The sequence below is a fragment of the Lagenorhynchus albirostris genome, chromosome 2, assembly GCF_949774975.1.
Source record: "Lagenorhynchus albirostris chromosome 2, mLagAlb1.1, whole genome shotgun sequence".
Lineage (NCBI taxonomy): Eukaryota > Metazoa > Chordata > Mammalia > Artiodactyla > Delphinidae > Lagenorhynchus > Lagenorhynchus albirostris.
Window position 1 is genome coordinate 118225727 of NC_083096.1, and position 16252 is coordinate 118241978.

The following is a 16252-nucleotide window of genomic DNA, read 5'->3' on the forward strand; positions in this document are numbered from 1 at the left end:
TCCTTCTGGCTTGCAGAGTTTCTGCTGAAAGATCAACTGTTAACCTTATGGGAACTCCCTTGTATGTTATTTGCTGCTTTTCCCTTGCTGCTTTTAATATTTTTCTTTGTATTTAATTTTTGATAGTTTGATTAATATGTGTCTTGGCATGTTTCTCCTTGGATTTATCCTGTATGGGACTCTCTGAACTTCCTAGACTTGATTGACTATTTCCTTTCCCATGTTAGGGAAGTTTTCAACTATAATCTCTACAAATATTTTCTCAGATCCTTTCTTTTCCTCTTCTTCTTCTGGGACCCCTATAATTCGAATGTTGGTGCATTTAATGTTTTCCCACAAGTCTCTGAGACTGTCCTCAATTCTTTTCATTCTTTTTTCTTTATTCTGCTCTGCAGTAGTTATTTCCACTATTTTATCTTCCAGGTCGCTTATCCATTCTTCTGCCACAGTTATTCTGCTACTGATTCCTTCTAGTGAATTTTTAATTTCATTTATTGTGTTGTTCATCACTGTTTGCTTGCTCTTTAGTTCTTCTAAGTCCTTGTTAAACGTTTCTTGTATTTTCTCCATTCTATTTCCAAGATTTTGGATCATCTCTACTATCATTATTCTGAATTCTTTTTCAGGTAGACTGCCTATTTCCTCTTCATTTGTTTGATTTGGCGGGTTTTTTACCTTGCTCCTTCATCTGCTGCATATTTCTCTGTCTTCTCATTTTGCTTAACTTACTGTGTTTGAGGTCTCCTTTTCACAGGCTGCACGTTCATAGTTCTCATTGTTTTTGGTGTCTGCCCCCAGTGGGTAAGGTTGGTTCAGTGGTTTGTGTAGGCTTCCTGACGGAGGCACTGGTGCCCGTATTCTGGTGGGTGGGGCTGGATCTTGTCTTTCTTTTGGGCAGGGTTGCATCCAGTTTTGGGTGTCTTGACTTAGTATGATTTTAGGTAGCCTCTCTGCCAATGGGTGGGGTTGTGTTGCTGTCTTGCTAGTTGTTTGGCATGGGGCATCCAGCACTGGAGCTTGCTGGCCGTTGGTGGAATTAGGTCTTAGTGTTGAGAAGGAGATCTCTGGGAGAGCTCTCACTGACTGATATTACGTGAGGCTGGAAGGGTTCTGGTGGTCCAATGTCCTCAACTCGGCTCTCCCACCTCACAAGCTCAGGCCTGACACCAGGCCGGAGCACCAAGACCCTGTCAGCCACATGGCTCAGAAGAAAAGGGAGAAATAAAGAAAGAAAATAAAAAGAAAATAAAATAATTAAAATTTAAAAATTAAAATAAAAAAGTTTTAAAGTAATTAGAAAAAGAAGAGAGCAACCAAACCAATAAACAAATCCACCAATGATAACAAGTGCCAAAACCTATACTAAGATAAACATAAAAATCAGAAACAAGTCAGTTGCAGACAGCAAACCCCAAGTCTACAGCTGCTCCCAAAGTCCACCGCTTCAGTTCTGGGTTGATTCGTTGTCTATTCAGGTATTCCACAGATGCAGGGTACATCAAGTTGACTGTGGAGATTTAATCCACTGCTCCTGATGCTGCACAGAGAAATTTCCCTTTCTCTTCTTTGTTCGCACAGCTCCTGGGGTTCAGCTTTGGTTTTGGTCCCACCTCTGCGTGCAGGTCGCCCTCAGGCTTCTGTTTCCACCCATACAGGAGGGGGTTAAAGAAGCGGCTGATTAGGGGTCTCTGGTTCACTCAGGCCAGGGGGACGGAGGGGTACAGTAGTTATAATTGGAATGCAGCACGAGCCTGTGGCAGCAGAGGCCACCATGATGTTGCAACAGCCTGAGGTGCACTGTGTGTTCTCCCAGGGCAGTTGTCCCTGGATCACAGGACCCTGGCAGTGGCAGGCTGCACAGGCTCCTGGGAGGGGAGGTGTGGATAGTGACCTGTGCCCGCACACAGGCTTCTTGGTGGCGGCAGCAGCAGCCTTAGCGTTTCATGCCCGTCTCTGGGGTCTGCGCTGATAGCCGCGGCTCGCGCGCATCTCTGGAGCTTGTTTAGGCAGTTCTCTGCCTTCTGTGGGCAGACAGGGAAGGAATCCCCTTCTCCTCGCACACCCTGAAACAATGGTCTCTTGCCTCTTAGGCAGGTCCAGACTTTTTCCCAGACTCCCTTCCTGCTAGCTATGGTGCACTAGCCCCCTTCAGGCTGTGTTCACACAGTCAACCCCAGTCCTCTCCCTGGGATCTGACCCGCAGAGCCTGAGCCTCAGCTCCCAGCCCCCACCTGCCCCAGTGTGTAAGCAGACAAGCCTCTCGGGCTGGTGAGTGCTGGTCAGCACTGATCCTCTGTGCAGGAATCTCTCCGCTTTGCCCTCCGCACCCCTGTTGCTGTGCTCTCCTCTGTGGCTCCGAATCTTCCCCCCCACCCACCGCCCCCCCCCCCGTCTCCACCAGTAAAAGGTCTTCCTAGTGTGTGGAAACCTTTCCTCCTTCACATCTCCCTCCCAGAGTTGCAGGTTCCATCCTTATTCTTTTGCCTCTGTTTTTTCTTTTTTCTTTTGCCCTACCCAGGTACGTGGGGAGTTTCTTGCCTTTTGGGAAGTCTGAAGTCTTCTGCCAGCATTCAGTAAGTGCTCTTGAGGAGTTGTTCCAGATGTAGACGTATTTTTGATGTATTTTGGGGGAGGAAGATGATCTCCAAGTGTTACGCCTCTGCCATCTTGAAGGTCCCCCCCCACCTCTGGATCTCTTTATAAATTAGAAATCCTAAAATTCTGAAGTTGCTGGGATGATCTCCAAACTCCTAAGTTGGTATCTTCAGAAAACAGTGTAGTTCCGTATACAATTTACACAATGGCCTTAAATATTCATGAAGAAACTTATATGACACAACTTTCCTTTAAGTTAGGTCAATCCCATCTAGGGTCTTACAGGACTCAAAATCTTCCAGAAACCATTTTCCCCATTGGGTAACATTCCAAGGCAAGCCACGTTGGCTGGCATTGGGTTGGTTGCGAAATAGTTCACAACTTTACAACCAAATGAAGCACTATCCCCTTCAGGGTTACTTCTACATAAACCCATTTGAATTGTTTTCCATTTTCAAATGGTAAATACATCCCAATCCTTTTTTGAGGATAGTGTTTTGGGTTTTAGTCATTTTATTGCCATATTACTTTTTAAGTTTTCTAACAAAAACATATTAACTCGAATATAACGTGATATCAATGTAATTTGCATTAAGACAACATTTCTGAAAGCTAAGAAATGCTTGGAATACAAACAAGTAAATATATTCATTTGTCTGTTGAATCAGTGTCATATTTGTGAGTTATATCTCATGCTAATCAGATCTGAATAATGAGAGAAATTCCTAATTCAACAATGGTTCACATTCTCAAAATAATTACTTTCCTTAAACTTTACCTCCCTAGGTGACTAATCACGTTGCTAATCATGTATAATAATAATGATTTTTATGCCATTGGAGGAATTTGATTAATTAACTTTATAAAGGGATTACTAGTTAATTTACAAGGAATTTGTGAGGAATGTTTAGTGCTCTGAATTTGTCAGAGTGAAAGAAAATTGATCTTTAAAGAACTTTATTGGGCTTCCCTGTTGTCGCAGTGGTTAAGAATCTGCCTGCCAATGCAGGGCACATGGGTTCGACCCCTGGTCCAGGAAGATCCCACATGCCGTGAAGCAACGAAGTCCATGTGTCACAACTACTGAGCCTGCGCTCTAGAGCCCATGAGCCACAACTACTGAAGCCCGCGTGCCACAACTACTGAAGCCTGCACGCCTAGAGCCTGTGCCCAGCAACGAGAGAAGCCATTGCAATGAGAAGCCTGTGCACCGCAATGAAGAGTAACCCCCAACTCGCCACAACTAGAAAAAACCTGTGCGCAGCAACGAAGACCCAACACAGCCAAAAATTTAATTAAATAAATCTATAAAAAAAGAACTCTCTTAATTCATTTATAATTACTTGTACCATTGCCCAGCACTCTTCCCTGTATATCTGTATATTTTAATAACAAAAGATTTATTATTAAATATGATTTATTTAATTATGCCCAATTTATACTTAAGTAGCTATAAGACCTATGCCCAAAATTAAGTTCTAAAATTAAGCACTGCTTTAAGTTCTCACCTTTGAAAAGTATGATTCTCCTAAAGCTCAAGATCCAGCAGCTGATACCCTAGTTCCTGAATCTTATAATATTTATACAGTATACAATTTTAAAACTTCTCAATTGAATAGAGATATTTCATATTACTTTCCTAACAAATACTACCTGAGTTTAAGAGCACTACCATCTCTAAATCCCCTTTACTCTCATTTGCAAGTTCATTTGCATAACTGCCACAGGCCCACATCATTTATGCAAATCTCTTTACTTTTCCAAATACAAACAGGTTGGGAGAAACATTTTAAAACACTTGCTTTCTATAGGATCATCTCAGCTTTAACTTCATGTCGTGTGTAGCAAGGATCTATTATATGCAAATTTTATATTTCTCTTAAAGGAGCTAGAAAAGAGTATCACTTTTTTCAATTACAGACATCATCTGCACAGCCAACATAAACATTTTATTTTTAAAGTTCAGATAGGCTAGAAAAAAATAAGAATAAACTGTTTAAGGAAAAAGGAAAATGAGTAGAAGTAGAAAAGGAAGAATGAGTTTTAAATACTTCTAGCTAATGTAAAGTAAAATACTTTCCCTGGTAGCAAGTAAATAAAATAGTCCCAGTCTTTGACTTTAAAAAATTTATTAAGTACCTGATACAAATTCACCCATGCCCACACACACAGATGCATGCAAGCACACACGCCACCACTAGCATGCTCATTCACTCTTTCCCCACCCAGCATCCACCTGCCCTTCTTAAGGGAACATTTATCATCTCGCTTCTACACTGGAGGGACCAGGCCCTGCACAATCTCAGCCCTTGTATTTCAGAGTCACTCTCTGTTGCATAGGTAGAGCATCTGACCCAGACCTAACCACCTCCCTGGCCTCTGTGACTAGTTCACTTGAGACAATCAGAGACGATCCTGAACATTTTGTTTGAATGACTTGGAAAAGGCCCTCCCTCTCTCCCACTGTGCTTGCCACCAAGAAGATGTAGAGGGTGGAGCCATGGCTGTCATTTGGGTTCTATGCGGGAGGGCCTGAAGCTGCCAGGGGATACCATGGAGATCTGAAATGAAGCCAGAATTGAGAGAGGAGAAACCACATCCTGATGACAGCATGAGAACTCCACTTCTAACCATTTTTGAAGCCAAGATCTACCTCTGGAATTTTCAGCTATAAGAACCAGAACATTTCCCTGGCTTAACATTCCCTTAAGCCAGTTGGAATTAGATTTGTGGAGTTTTGTTTTGTTTCATTTGTTATTTGCAATTGATAGAGTCTTAACTGAGAGATCAAGATACTGACATCCTAATGATGACATAAGAAATACACAGAGGGCTTCCCTGGTGGTGCAGTGGTTAAGAATCCACCTGCTAATGCAGGGGACATGGGTTCGAGCCCTGGTCCGGGAAGATCCCACATGCTGTGGAGCAACTAAGCCCATGTGCCACAACTACTGAGCCTGTGCTCTAGAGCCCATGAGCCACAACTACTGAAGCCCGCACGCCTAGAGCCCATGCTCCACAACAAGAGAAGCCACCACAATGAGACACCTGCACACTGCAACAAAGAGCAGCCCTGCTCACTGCAACTAGAGAAGCCTGTATGCAGCAACGAAGACCCATAACAGCCAAAAATAAAATAATTTTTTTAAAAAATAAAATAAACAAATACACAGAAATTCAACTGCTCAAATGCCCTTGTTCGTCACATGCCAAGTGTGTCTGCTTTCTTCATATTTGATTCATTGTTCACAAGGTTTCAGTATTCTTATTAAATGGGGCACAACTTTAATACTGTAATAAATACACAATTTGTCCATTAAATCTGATGTATTACTTTTCATATGTATCATTTACTAAATTTTTTATATATATTTTAATATATGTATATATTATGAAATCATCACCACAGTAAGTCTAGTTAACATTTATCATCATATATATTTTTTAAATCCATAAAACTGCTTATGTAGGAAATATTATTTATAGGTTAAAAACTGAAGTTTAAAACAGCCTATACAACTCAATACCAAAAAAACAAACAACCCAATCAAAAAATGGGCAGAAAACCTAAATAGGCATTTCTCCAAAGAAGACATATAGATGGTCAACAGGCACATGAAGAGATGCTCAACATCACTAATTATTAGAGAAATGCAAATCAAAATTACAATGAGTTAACACCTCACATCAGTCAGAATGGCCATCATCAAAAAGTCTACAAATAATAGGGGACTTCCTTGGCAGTCCAGTGGTTAAGACTCTGTGCTCCCAATGCAAGGGGCATGGTTTCAATCCCTGGTCAGAAAACTAAGATTCCACACACTGCAGAGCACAGCCAAAAAAAAAGTCTACAAATAATAAGTGCTGGAGAGGGTGTGGAGAAGAAGGAACCCTCCTACATTGTTGGTGGGAATGTAAATTGGTGCAGCCACTTGGAAAACAGTGTGGAGGTTCCTTAAAAAACTAAATATAGAGCTACCGTATGATCCTGCAATCCCACTACGGGGCATATACTGGAAAATATGAAAACTCTAATTCAAAAAGATACATGCACACCAATGTTCATAGCAGCACTATTTACAATAGCCAAGACACGGAAGCAATGTAAGTGTCCATTGGCAGATGAATGGATAAAGAAGGTGTGATAGATATAGATATATTACTACTCAGCCATAAAAAAAGAATGAAATATTGCCATTTGCAACAACATGGGTGGAAGTAAGATAAAGAAAAATATGATATCACTTATATGTAGAATCTAAAAAATAATACAAATGAACTAATTTACAAAACAGAAACAGACTCACAGACATAGAAAACAAACTTACAGTTACCAAAGGGAAAAAGGGGGGGAGGGATAAATTAGGAGTTTGGGATTAATAGATACACACTACTATACATAAAATAGATAAACAACAAGGATTTACTATATAGCACAGGGAACTATATATATATAACTAAATCACTTTGCTGTACACCTGAAACTAACACAATATTGTAAATCAACTATACTTCAATTTAAAAAAATAGATAAAATGAACATTTTCCCGTAAAAAAAAAAAAACCCTGAAGTTTAGGAAAGTTGTCTTGGCTTTGAGGCCTCACAACTAATAAGGGGTAAGGGCCAGGTGTTCTTTTCATTTTTATTTATCTTTATTTTCATTATGCTTTTCATCACTACACAGATACTGTTTATCTTGAAAAATATAAGTGACAATAAATGCAAGCAAGACACAAATAAGCATTAAGTTCCATCAAATTAAGACATAAGACTTTTTTAAATAGTATGATCTTACCTAAATCGATATCTCGAATTCCCATGTACAATTCAAGAAGATCATCAACCTTTCCAATCGACTTTGCTTTGGTTTCAGAGGGCTTTATCAAAGAAAAGAGAAATGAAATCATATTTTTATGTATAATCTCTTGAATGTCGAGCCATACATAGGGGGAAATCTGATGTGGAGCCAGTTCCTGGTTGTGTACTTCAGCTAATTTCAATGGAAATATATCTAGAATGTACACCGCAACTCAATACAAATCAATATAGTAAATATTTTTGGTGTTTGTGTTAAGTATTATAGATTCAAAGAAGAAAAGCAAGAACAGTCTCCAAGCGGCTAGCAGTCTAGAAGGGAGACAGATGTGAAAATAAATAGCTATTTAACAATAATAAGGACAATTTCTAAAGGATGTCAGAGGCAAAGAGGCATCACAGGGGAAGTAAATTTAAATCTCTAAGTGTCCAGGAAGACTTCAGAAAGGTGACTTAAGAAGTGTGTTTTCAAAATGAACTGGCGTCAGATAAGCAGAAGCAGGCACCGAAAGTAGAAGGCAATATATACACAAAGTCTACGTGAGGCTACAGAGTCTGATAAAAGCGCACAGTGGGTTAAAGGACTGCAAGAAGTCCCATGAGATGGGAATCATAGCGCCAGACATGACTAGATCTTAAGGAGTCCTGTATGCCTTGAATAGGGCTTTGGTCTTTATCATGCAGGACACATGCATTAACAGCTCACCCCAAGAGTAAAACACTCTGAACACATACCCCTATTATTTATTTTTTATTAATTTTATTGAACAGAAGTCCCCCCTCATCTGTGGTCTTGCTTTCCTCAGTTTCAGTTACCTCAGTCAATTGAGGTCCAAAAATATTATATGGAAAATTCCAGAAATAAACAGTTCACAAGTTTTACATTGTGTGCCATTCTGAGTAGTATGATAAAATCTCACACCACCTGCTCCATCCCAGAATCCCCAACCACAGACATCACCTGCTCCTGAGATCCAACCTTCACCATCATCACGGCTAGATGATCCAGGATCACCCAAGCAGATGATCCTCCTTCTGACTTAGAGTCAGAAGGTCAGTGGTAGCCTAACACTATGTCACAATGCCTATGTCATTTACCTCACTCCATCCCATCACACTGGCATTTTATCATCTCATATCATCACAAGAAGGGCGAGTACAGTAAAATAAGACATTTGGAGAGATCACGTTCACACAACTTTTATTATAGTGTATTTTATAATAGTTCTATTTTACTATTAGTTATTATCATCTTTTACTGTGCCCAATTTATAAGTTAAACTTTATCATAGGTATGTATGTATAGGAAAAACATAGTATATATAAGGTTCAGTACTATCCACAGTTTCACACATCCACTGGGGGTTTTGGAACGTGTCCACTGTGGATAAGAGGGGACTACTGTATGCAATTTTTATCAATTACACACGTGTTACCACATTAATGTATTGAGTATGTTATAAAAATAGAAATTTTATAAGATGATGAAATATTTTTAAATAATTGTTGTTTTATGTATTAATGGCACCAAAATATTTTTGTTCTTCCTACAAGTTTCTATGAAAAACATGATTGGATATATTTTATTATTCTTTTAAAATCTTGGTTTAATATTTGGTGAAGTCTGGTTCTGTTTAGTTTATTTCAATCCTTGGTTTTAAATGGCTTCATAGCTGAAATAAAATTTGCCCAAAGATGTTAAACACTCAACTACGGGTACAAATGTTGAATTCAAGACTACACTGCAGGGCTTCCCTGGTGGCGCAGTGGTTGAGAGTCCGCCTGCCGATGCAGGGCACACGGGTTCGTGCCCTGGTCCGAAAAAATCCCACGTGCCGCGGAGCAGCTGGGCCGGTAAGCCGTGGCCGCTGGGCCTGCGCGTCCGGAGCCTGTGCTCCGCGACGGGAGGGGCCCCAGTGGTGCGAGGCCCACGTTCCGCAAAAAAAAAAAAAAAAAAAAAGGCTACCAAGATCTTACTATTCTAAATAGCTATTGATCTCATCACCCCCTCTTCCATTCACATTCTGATTGCCTATGTTCAGTCCTGACTTTTTTAAACTGAGATATAATTGACATATAACATTATCTTAGTTTCAGGTATACAACATAAAGATTTGATATGTGTATACACTGTATGGAAAATCATCACCACAATAAGTCTAGTTAACATCCATAACCACACATAGTTATTTTTTTTCCTTGTGATGAGAACTTTTAAGATCTAGTCTCTTAGCAACTTTCAAATATATAATATAGTATTATAAACTATAGTCACCATGCTGTGCAGTCTATCCTCAGGACTTGTTTATAAGTGAAAGTTTGTACCTTGACCCTCTTCACCCACTCACCCCCAACCCGCTGCCTTTGGCAACAACCAATCTGCTCCATTTCTGCATGAGGTGGGGTTTTTTTTGGCGGGGGGGAGGTGAGAGGAGCATATAACTGAGGTCATCCAATATTTGTCTTTCTCTGTCTGACTTATTTCACTTAGCTTAATACCCTCAAGGTCCATTCATGTTGTTACAAATGGCAGGATTTTCTTCTTTTTTATGGCTAAATAATACTCCCCTCATCTTTTCTTATTTGCAGAAGTCTCCTAATTGGTCTCCCTGCCTGAAATCTTCAGGCTCGGGACTTCCCTGGTGGCACAGTGGTTAAGAATCCGCCTGCCAATGCAGGGGACATGGGTTCAAGCCTTGGTCCGGGAAGATCCCACATGTCACAGAGCAACTAAGCCCATGTGCCACAACTACTGAGCCTGAGCCCTAGAGCCCACGCGCCACAACTACTGAAGCCCACGCACCACAACTACTGAAGCCCGTGCGCCTAGAGCCTGTGCTCCACAGCAAGAGAAGCCACCACAGTGAGAAGCCTGCGCACCGCAATGAAAAGTAGCCCCTGCTCGCCACAACTAGAGACAGCCCGCACACAGCAATGAAGACCCAATGCAGCCAAAAATAAAATTTAAATTAAAAAAAAAAAGACAAATCTTCACGCTCTCAAATCCACCCTGCTCAATATCCCATCCCCCAGAACCAAGGGGTTTTTCTAAAACACAAAACTGATTTGCTGTTCCCCTTGCAATTTTTAAATAGCCCCCCCGCTCCATTATCCACAGGCCCTTCACGCCCTGACCCAGGCCTCTACCTCCAGCCTCATCACCCACCACCAGGTACTTGCAGCACACTCCAGTCCCGTGGACATTTCCATTTCATGCGTAGAACACTCTTCACCCCATCTTTGACCAACTCAACCATTTCTTCTGGAGGGAACTCTCCCTGATTTCCCTTTCCCAATCCCTGACTGTAGCTGATCAGCCAGCCCCTCCTTTATGACATTAACCTTGCCCTTCTGATTTGTAATAGCTTCTTTTCCTGCCTCTCTCCTTTTAAAGGAAAAACAACGTCTTTATCCATCTTTGTATCACCAGCACCTGGACTGTACCTGTCTCAACAAACACATAGTGAATAAATTGTGAGGTATGCAGGAGAGTATAGTTCAGTTTTCAGAAATTGTGCTAGATAATGAGGGGCTGATTTGCTTCAAATCTGTAAATCCTTTGGTGTTTCAAATTAAATGGTAGGTCATTTGCATCAAATTTAATATTAGCACCAAACTAGTTTTTTTTCCCCTTTATTACAAGCTATTTTAATTGCCCTATTTAATGAAGCAGGCTATGCAAATAGGAAGGGAGTTTTAGATGTTTTTCTTGGAATGAATCTTTCCCACCTCCTCAGGCAGATCTGCAGTTATTCTTTTTCATTGCAGCACCTTCTATATAGCAGCTGCTCATAAATAAACAGATATGTATTACCCATTTTAACTGTTAGAAGAGGGAGCTCCTCCTGAAGTGACATGGAGTTTTTCCTGCCGACCCCACTTCCTTTGCAAACAGTTTGAAGGTCTGTCCTTTTCTCCTCCACTTTAAAGCACACTTGGCCTCCCCTAGCTCCTTCCCACTGTCCTTCCATCCTCTTACAGATTCCTTTCTTCCACTGAGTTCTGTTCATTTGTTCAACAATAAACATTTACTGGACTTCAGCAATATGTCTGGCAGTGTGCTGGGCATTGGAAAAGCAAAGACTCAGAACAACCAGATGTCACTGCCCTGGGTTTTTTCACAAATCTTGTCATATCTCACTTTCAAAATGCTTTCAGCTCTCCCAGGCCTCTCCGTTGTCACTTGCCTCCAGATCAATCTTTTCATTCACCCAGGACCAAGGCACTCGACTCGGAGTCTTCCTCTGGATTCTCCAAAACAGACAACATCCTGGGTGACTCAAACATTCAAGAGGACAACCCTGGCCTCATGGTTCCTTGAGGGTCTGCTCCGATCAACCACACCCATGACTGACCCTGACATCGTCCCCCAAAAGCTCTGGATCCTATGAAAACAGCCTCCTAACCATTCATCTGTCTCTCTTGCTCTTCAAACAGCTGGGAGCCCTAGGACGGTAGGCGCACACAGACATGCCTTCCCCCCGACCCAGCCCCCCCACCCCACGCCAAGGAGCTCCGGAGCCTCTGCCTGACCTCCCCAAAGGAGGGCTTCATCACCGCTGTCTTCCTGCTGTGAGCGGACCTGCCACTTGTCACTTCGAATCCTTACCACTGCCACCCTCTTCTTCCACCCTCCTTCCCTCCATGTGTCTCTTCTCCTCGTGTTTTTCACTCAGATACTGACCTTTACATAGACACAGTCAATCAGCAAAACCCTTCCTCCAGTCAAGCGTAAGTGAATCACTCACTAATTCATTAAATTCAAAGATCTGAGCTCCTCTGAAGTGTCAGGCACTGTTCTAGGTGCTGGGGATACAGCTGTGAACAGGACATGTGAGAACAAGACATGGGACCGAGAGGAGACAAGGATATAAGTCCCACTGGGTTCACCGCCTTAAAAAAAATGAAGGGCAAGGAAGATTGGGCAGGGGGCAGGGTGGCGGGACCTGCTATTATACCAGCTGCTCAGAGGTTAAACAGGGTAGGATGTGGACAGAAACTCAAGGCGGCAAGGGAGTGAGCAGTGCCCGTAAATGGGCAGCGCATCCAGCTAGAGGTAACAGCTCATACAAAGGTCCTGAGGCAGGGATGTATCTGGAGTGCTTGCGGACAGAGAGGAGACTCGAGTAGCTGAAGAAGAGGGAGCCCGGAGGAGAGGGGTGGAGATGAGAGCAGAGAAGAGACGCAGAGTCAGATCGTGTTGGTCACTCTGAGGACTTTAGCTTTTACTCCGAGTGACGTGGGAAGCCACTGGAGGATTTTGAACAGATTGTTCCATCTCATCTGAGTTTCTAAAGGATAACTCTGGCTGCTGAGTGAGTAGAGGGAAAGAGGGCCTTTATTTCCAGCTCTGACAAACACGAACGTCCATCCATTTCCAAGACATATAGGGATTAAATGAACATAACATACCACTTCTTCCACAGTGGCAGGACCTTTTGATCTCAGGCGAAGTGTCTCCCTTCCAGTACCAATCCTTCCCGTTGATGACTTTCCAGCTTTTGACCTGGGCTCCATGTCTATAAACATACAATGGATGGGGAAACGTACATATATGAAGAATTCCAACCAGTTGCTATAAAAGCTAATGAGTTTCCATCACAAATTTCTGTACAGTTATTGAAGAGATTTGATAAAAGCTATGCCTTCTGATAAAATTTCCCAAAACAAAATAAATTCACCCGTCATCCATTATTCTCATATGACAGTCTCTATGAGGTCTGCCTACAACAAGAAAAGGAAATACGTGAAATGTGCTGATCGGAAAGACTGGAAGTCATAAGGAATAAAAAATAAAACAGTCGGTTTTATTGTAAGAGTAAAGAGGTATATGTGGCAGGAAAGCAGAGGTAGGTGTGTAGCTGGACTTCATTAAGGTCGTAAAGAAGGGAAGGAGTCATGTCTGGATAGAAGACAGAGATGGAGACACTATTATTGGAGGACCTACCTTCTGCTGGATGCTTTCAATACAAAATCCCATTTAATTCTTGGGCCAACCTATGAGGCAAGTTAGAGCCGTCATTTTACAGAAAAGGAAACTGAACTCAGTAAGGATCAGAGCTGGTATTCAAATCCAGGCCTTGTGACCCCAAAGTCTCAACAACACTTCACCACCACACCTCTTGGAAGCACAAGGGATAAATTCAGAGGTAACGGACCTCAAGAGGCTGGGAACAGGTTCCAAAGAAGGAGTTCCCCTCGCAAGGCAGACGACAACAGAGAGCAAGAGTCCACGAGAAGCCGCTCCTTCCCTTCGCTGGCTTTCTACGTGTGTGTTTTGGTTTGGTTTTGGTTTTCCAGCATACCGAGAGTCACCCCCACTCCCAGACAGTAACATAAATGAGTGGAAGGGTAGGGTGGGAACTGAGGATAACTCCCAGGACGTACCCTATCGAGGCCACTCCAGTAACTGCTCTGTGAGAAGGTAGGCCCTGCACAGCCAGATCTTCTACTGGTTTTCAAAGCAGATGAACACTCAGTTTTGTGCCAACCTCCTGATTTTTAACTTTTGGCAACTAAATCAAACTTTTAAAAACAACATAATGTGCTCCGCAACAAGAGAAGCCACCACGATGAGAAGACTGCGTGCCGCAACGAAGAGTAGCCCCCGCTCGCCGCAACTAGAGAAAGCCCGGGCACAGCGAGGATGACCAAACACAGCCAAAAATAAATTAATAATAAATTAAAGATACAAACAACGTAATGGCAAAAATAAAAAATTTGTGGATCAGATTCTAATCATAGGCCACCGATTTATAACCTCTGCAGGTATCCCGGGTCCTCTTGACTGAGGACTCTGGCAGCAGTTTGGGGCACGGATGGAGGTGGGTGTGAGGAGACGCAGCACCAAGGCTGGGAGATAACTGAGCTCCAATGCGGAGTCACAGGGCAGGCCGCAGTGTACGAGCAGGTGGTGAGGTCCATACAAAGCTCTCAAAACGTGGACGTCAAGTGGCCTGCACAAACACATCCTTCCTTAGAATCTAGGATAATTCCCATCTTCAGCAAGTCCTGTTTCACTACTGGGGATCTATTCCAAGGTGACTAAGGATTTTACATGTTAATTTTAACCTGCATTTGAGGACAGAGCCACCAAAACATAAAACACATAAGTTTTCCTCTGAGAGTGAAATTATTCAAAATAATCATGCAATAAATAGGGTAGTTCTCCTAAGCCAGAACCTCTAAATGGTGGCTGACAGCGCTCATGTTGACCACGTTGACCAGAGAGATGCTCAAGAGACCAGAGCTGTGTCAGCACGTCTGCAGCATTTGCCTTGCCAGTCACACTGTGTCCCGTCCGAGGGAAGAACAGATTAACAGGAGATGCTCACTCAGCACAGGGTTTCCAAAAGAATGCCCAACGAAAAAGATGAGGCCAGTCTGTCACCAGCACTGTCCAGGATTCTATACTACCCAGTTTGGAGTCATGTACAGACCTACAGTGGTCAAGACAGCCTCACCTTAATGATGCTAACCTCCAAGATAAACAACCTTACACCCGCCCTCCCCCTATCACACACTCTACCCACCGCGATTTCACCAAGCAATCTGCTCTGTATAATCTGTCTTCCAATATAAATTTTCTACAGGGTAGCAAATGAAGCACTCAGCTAACACATGTCTTTGGTTTACAACTACATATACATTTCTAACTGTAAAGTAATACACTGGCATTCTGACTTAACAACGAGTCTTTTGTAAGTTTGGTCAAGGTATAACCCTGGAAAATTGCACAAGTTATGGATACACTGAAGAAATTAAAGGTTCCTGGGATGTACGAAGCTAAGGACCCAGACTTTGGAACGTGGGAACTTCATCCAGGCTTGAGAAGTCGGCCAGCTGCCCTAGATGATGTCTCTGCTTACCTGGCTCTTACCTGCAACACCAGTAGCTAAAAGGGAAAATGAAATGTAGAACAGAAGTTTTTTAACTTGGTTTTTTTTTTTAATTTTTAATTCATTTATATTTTTAATTCATTAATTAATTTATTTTTGGCTGTGTTGGGTCTTCGTTGCTGCACACAGGCTTTCTCTAGTTGCAGTGTGCATGCTTCTCATTGTGGTGGCTTCTCTTGTTGTGGAGCACAGGCTCTAGGCACGCGGGCCTCAGTAGTTGTGACGCGTGGGCTTCAGTAGTTGTGGTGTGTGGGCTCTAGAGCGCAGGCTCAGTAGTTGTGGTGCAGGGGCTTAGTTGCTCCGCGGCATGTGGGATCTTCCTGGACCAGGGCTCGAACCCGTGTCCCCTGCATTGGCAGGCAGATTCTTAACCACTGCGCCACCAGGGAAGCCTCTAGGCTTTATTTTTTAAGCAGTTTTAAGTTCATAACAAATTGAGAAGACAGAGCTCTCCCATACACCTCTTGCCTCCACATATGCATCACCTCCCCCATGATCAATACCCCTCACCACAGGGCTACATTCGTTATAATCAATGAACCTACATGGACACATCATATCACCTAAAGTTCATAGTTACGTTAGGGTTCACTCCTCGTGTTGTACATTCTGTGGGTTTGGAAGAATGAATAATGACATGTATCCACCATCAGAGTATCATTCAGAGTAGTTTCATTGCCCTAAAAATCCTCTGTGCTCTGCTTGTGCACCCCAGACTTTTTTTTTAATCATTACATGCTTGTCATCTTCTCCTCAAAAGTGTTATCTCAAAACTAACCACTTGGTGGCACCAAAACAAAAGTTAAAATTTCACTTCTGGCTTAGACCAGCCTCCAGAAAGGCAGTTCTCGTGGCTAAAGAAATAGAAGCCATGTTTCTCCACAATCCTGATTCAGGGAAGTAAATCAACTGGTTTATACATGAAAACAGGCAGGATGGCCCT

The 16252-nt window shown here is 42.4% G+C and overlaps 1 protein-coding gene across 3 annotated transcripts in view; it reads right to left on the minus strand.

The window, feature by feature from the left end:
* Positions 1-16252, minus strand: part of GIPC2 (GIPC PDZ domain containing family member 2) — an 87338-nt gene that overhangs the window by 14942 nt on the left and 56144 nt on the right. For 2 of the 3 annotated variants that reach the window (XM_060139672.1, XM_060139670.1), the window contains 2 exons: positions 12824-12930; positions 7392-7473 (listed from right to left, as the gene is read on the minus strand). In XM_060139672.1, coding sequence (XP_059995655.1) covers positions 7392-7473; positions 12824-12930 — 189 coding nt within the window. Of the gene's footprint in view, positions 1-7391; positions 7474-12823; positions 12931-13092; positions 13136-16252 lie in introns of all 3 variants that reach the window. The other variant, XR_009538896.1, reaches the window with a different exon arrangement.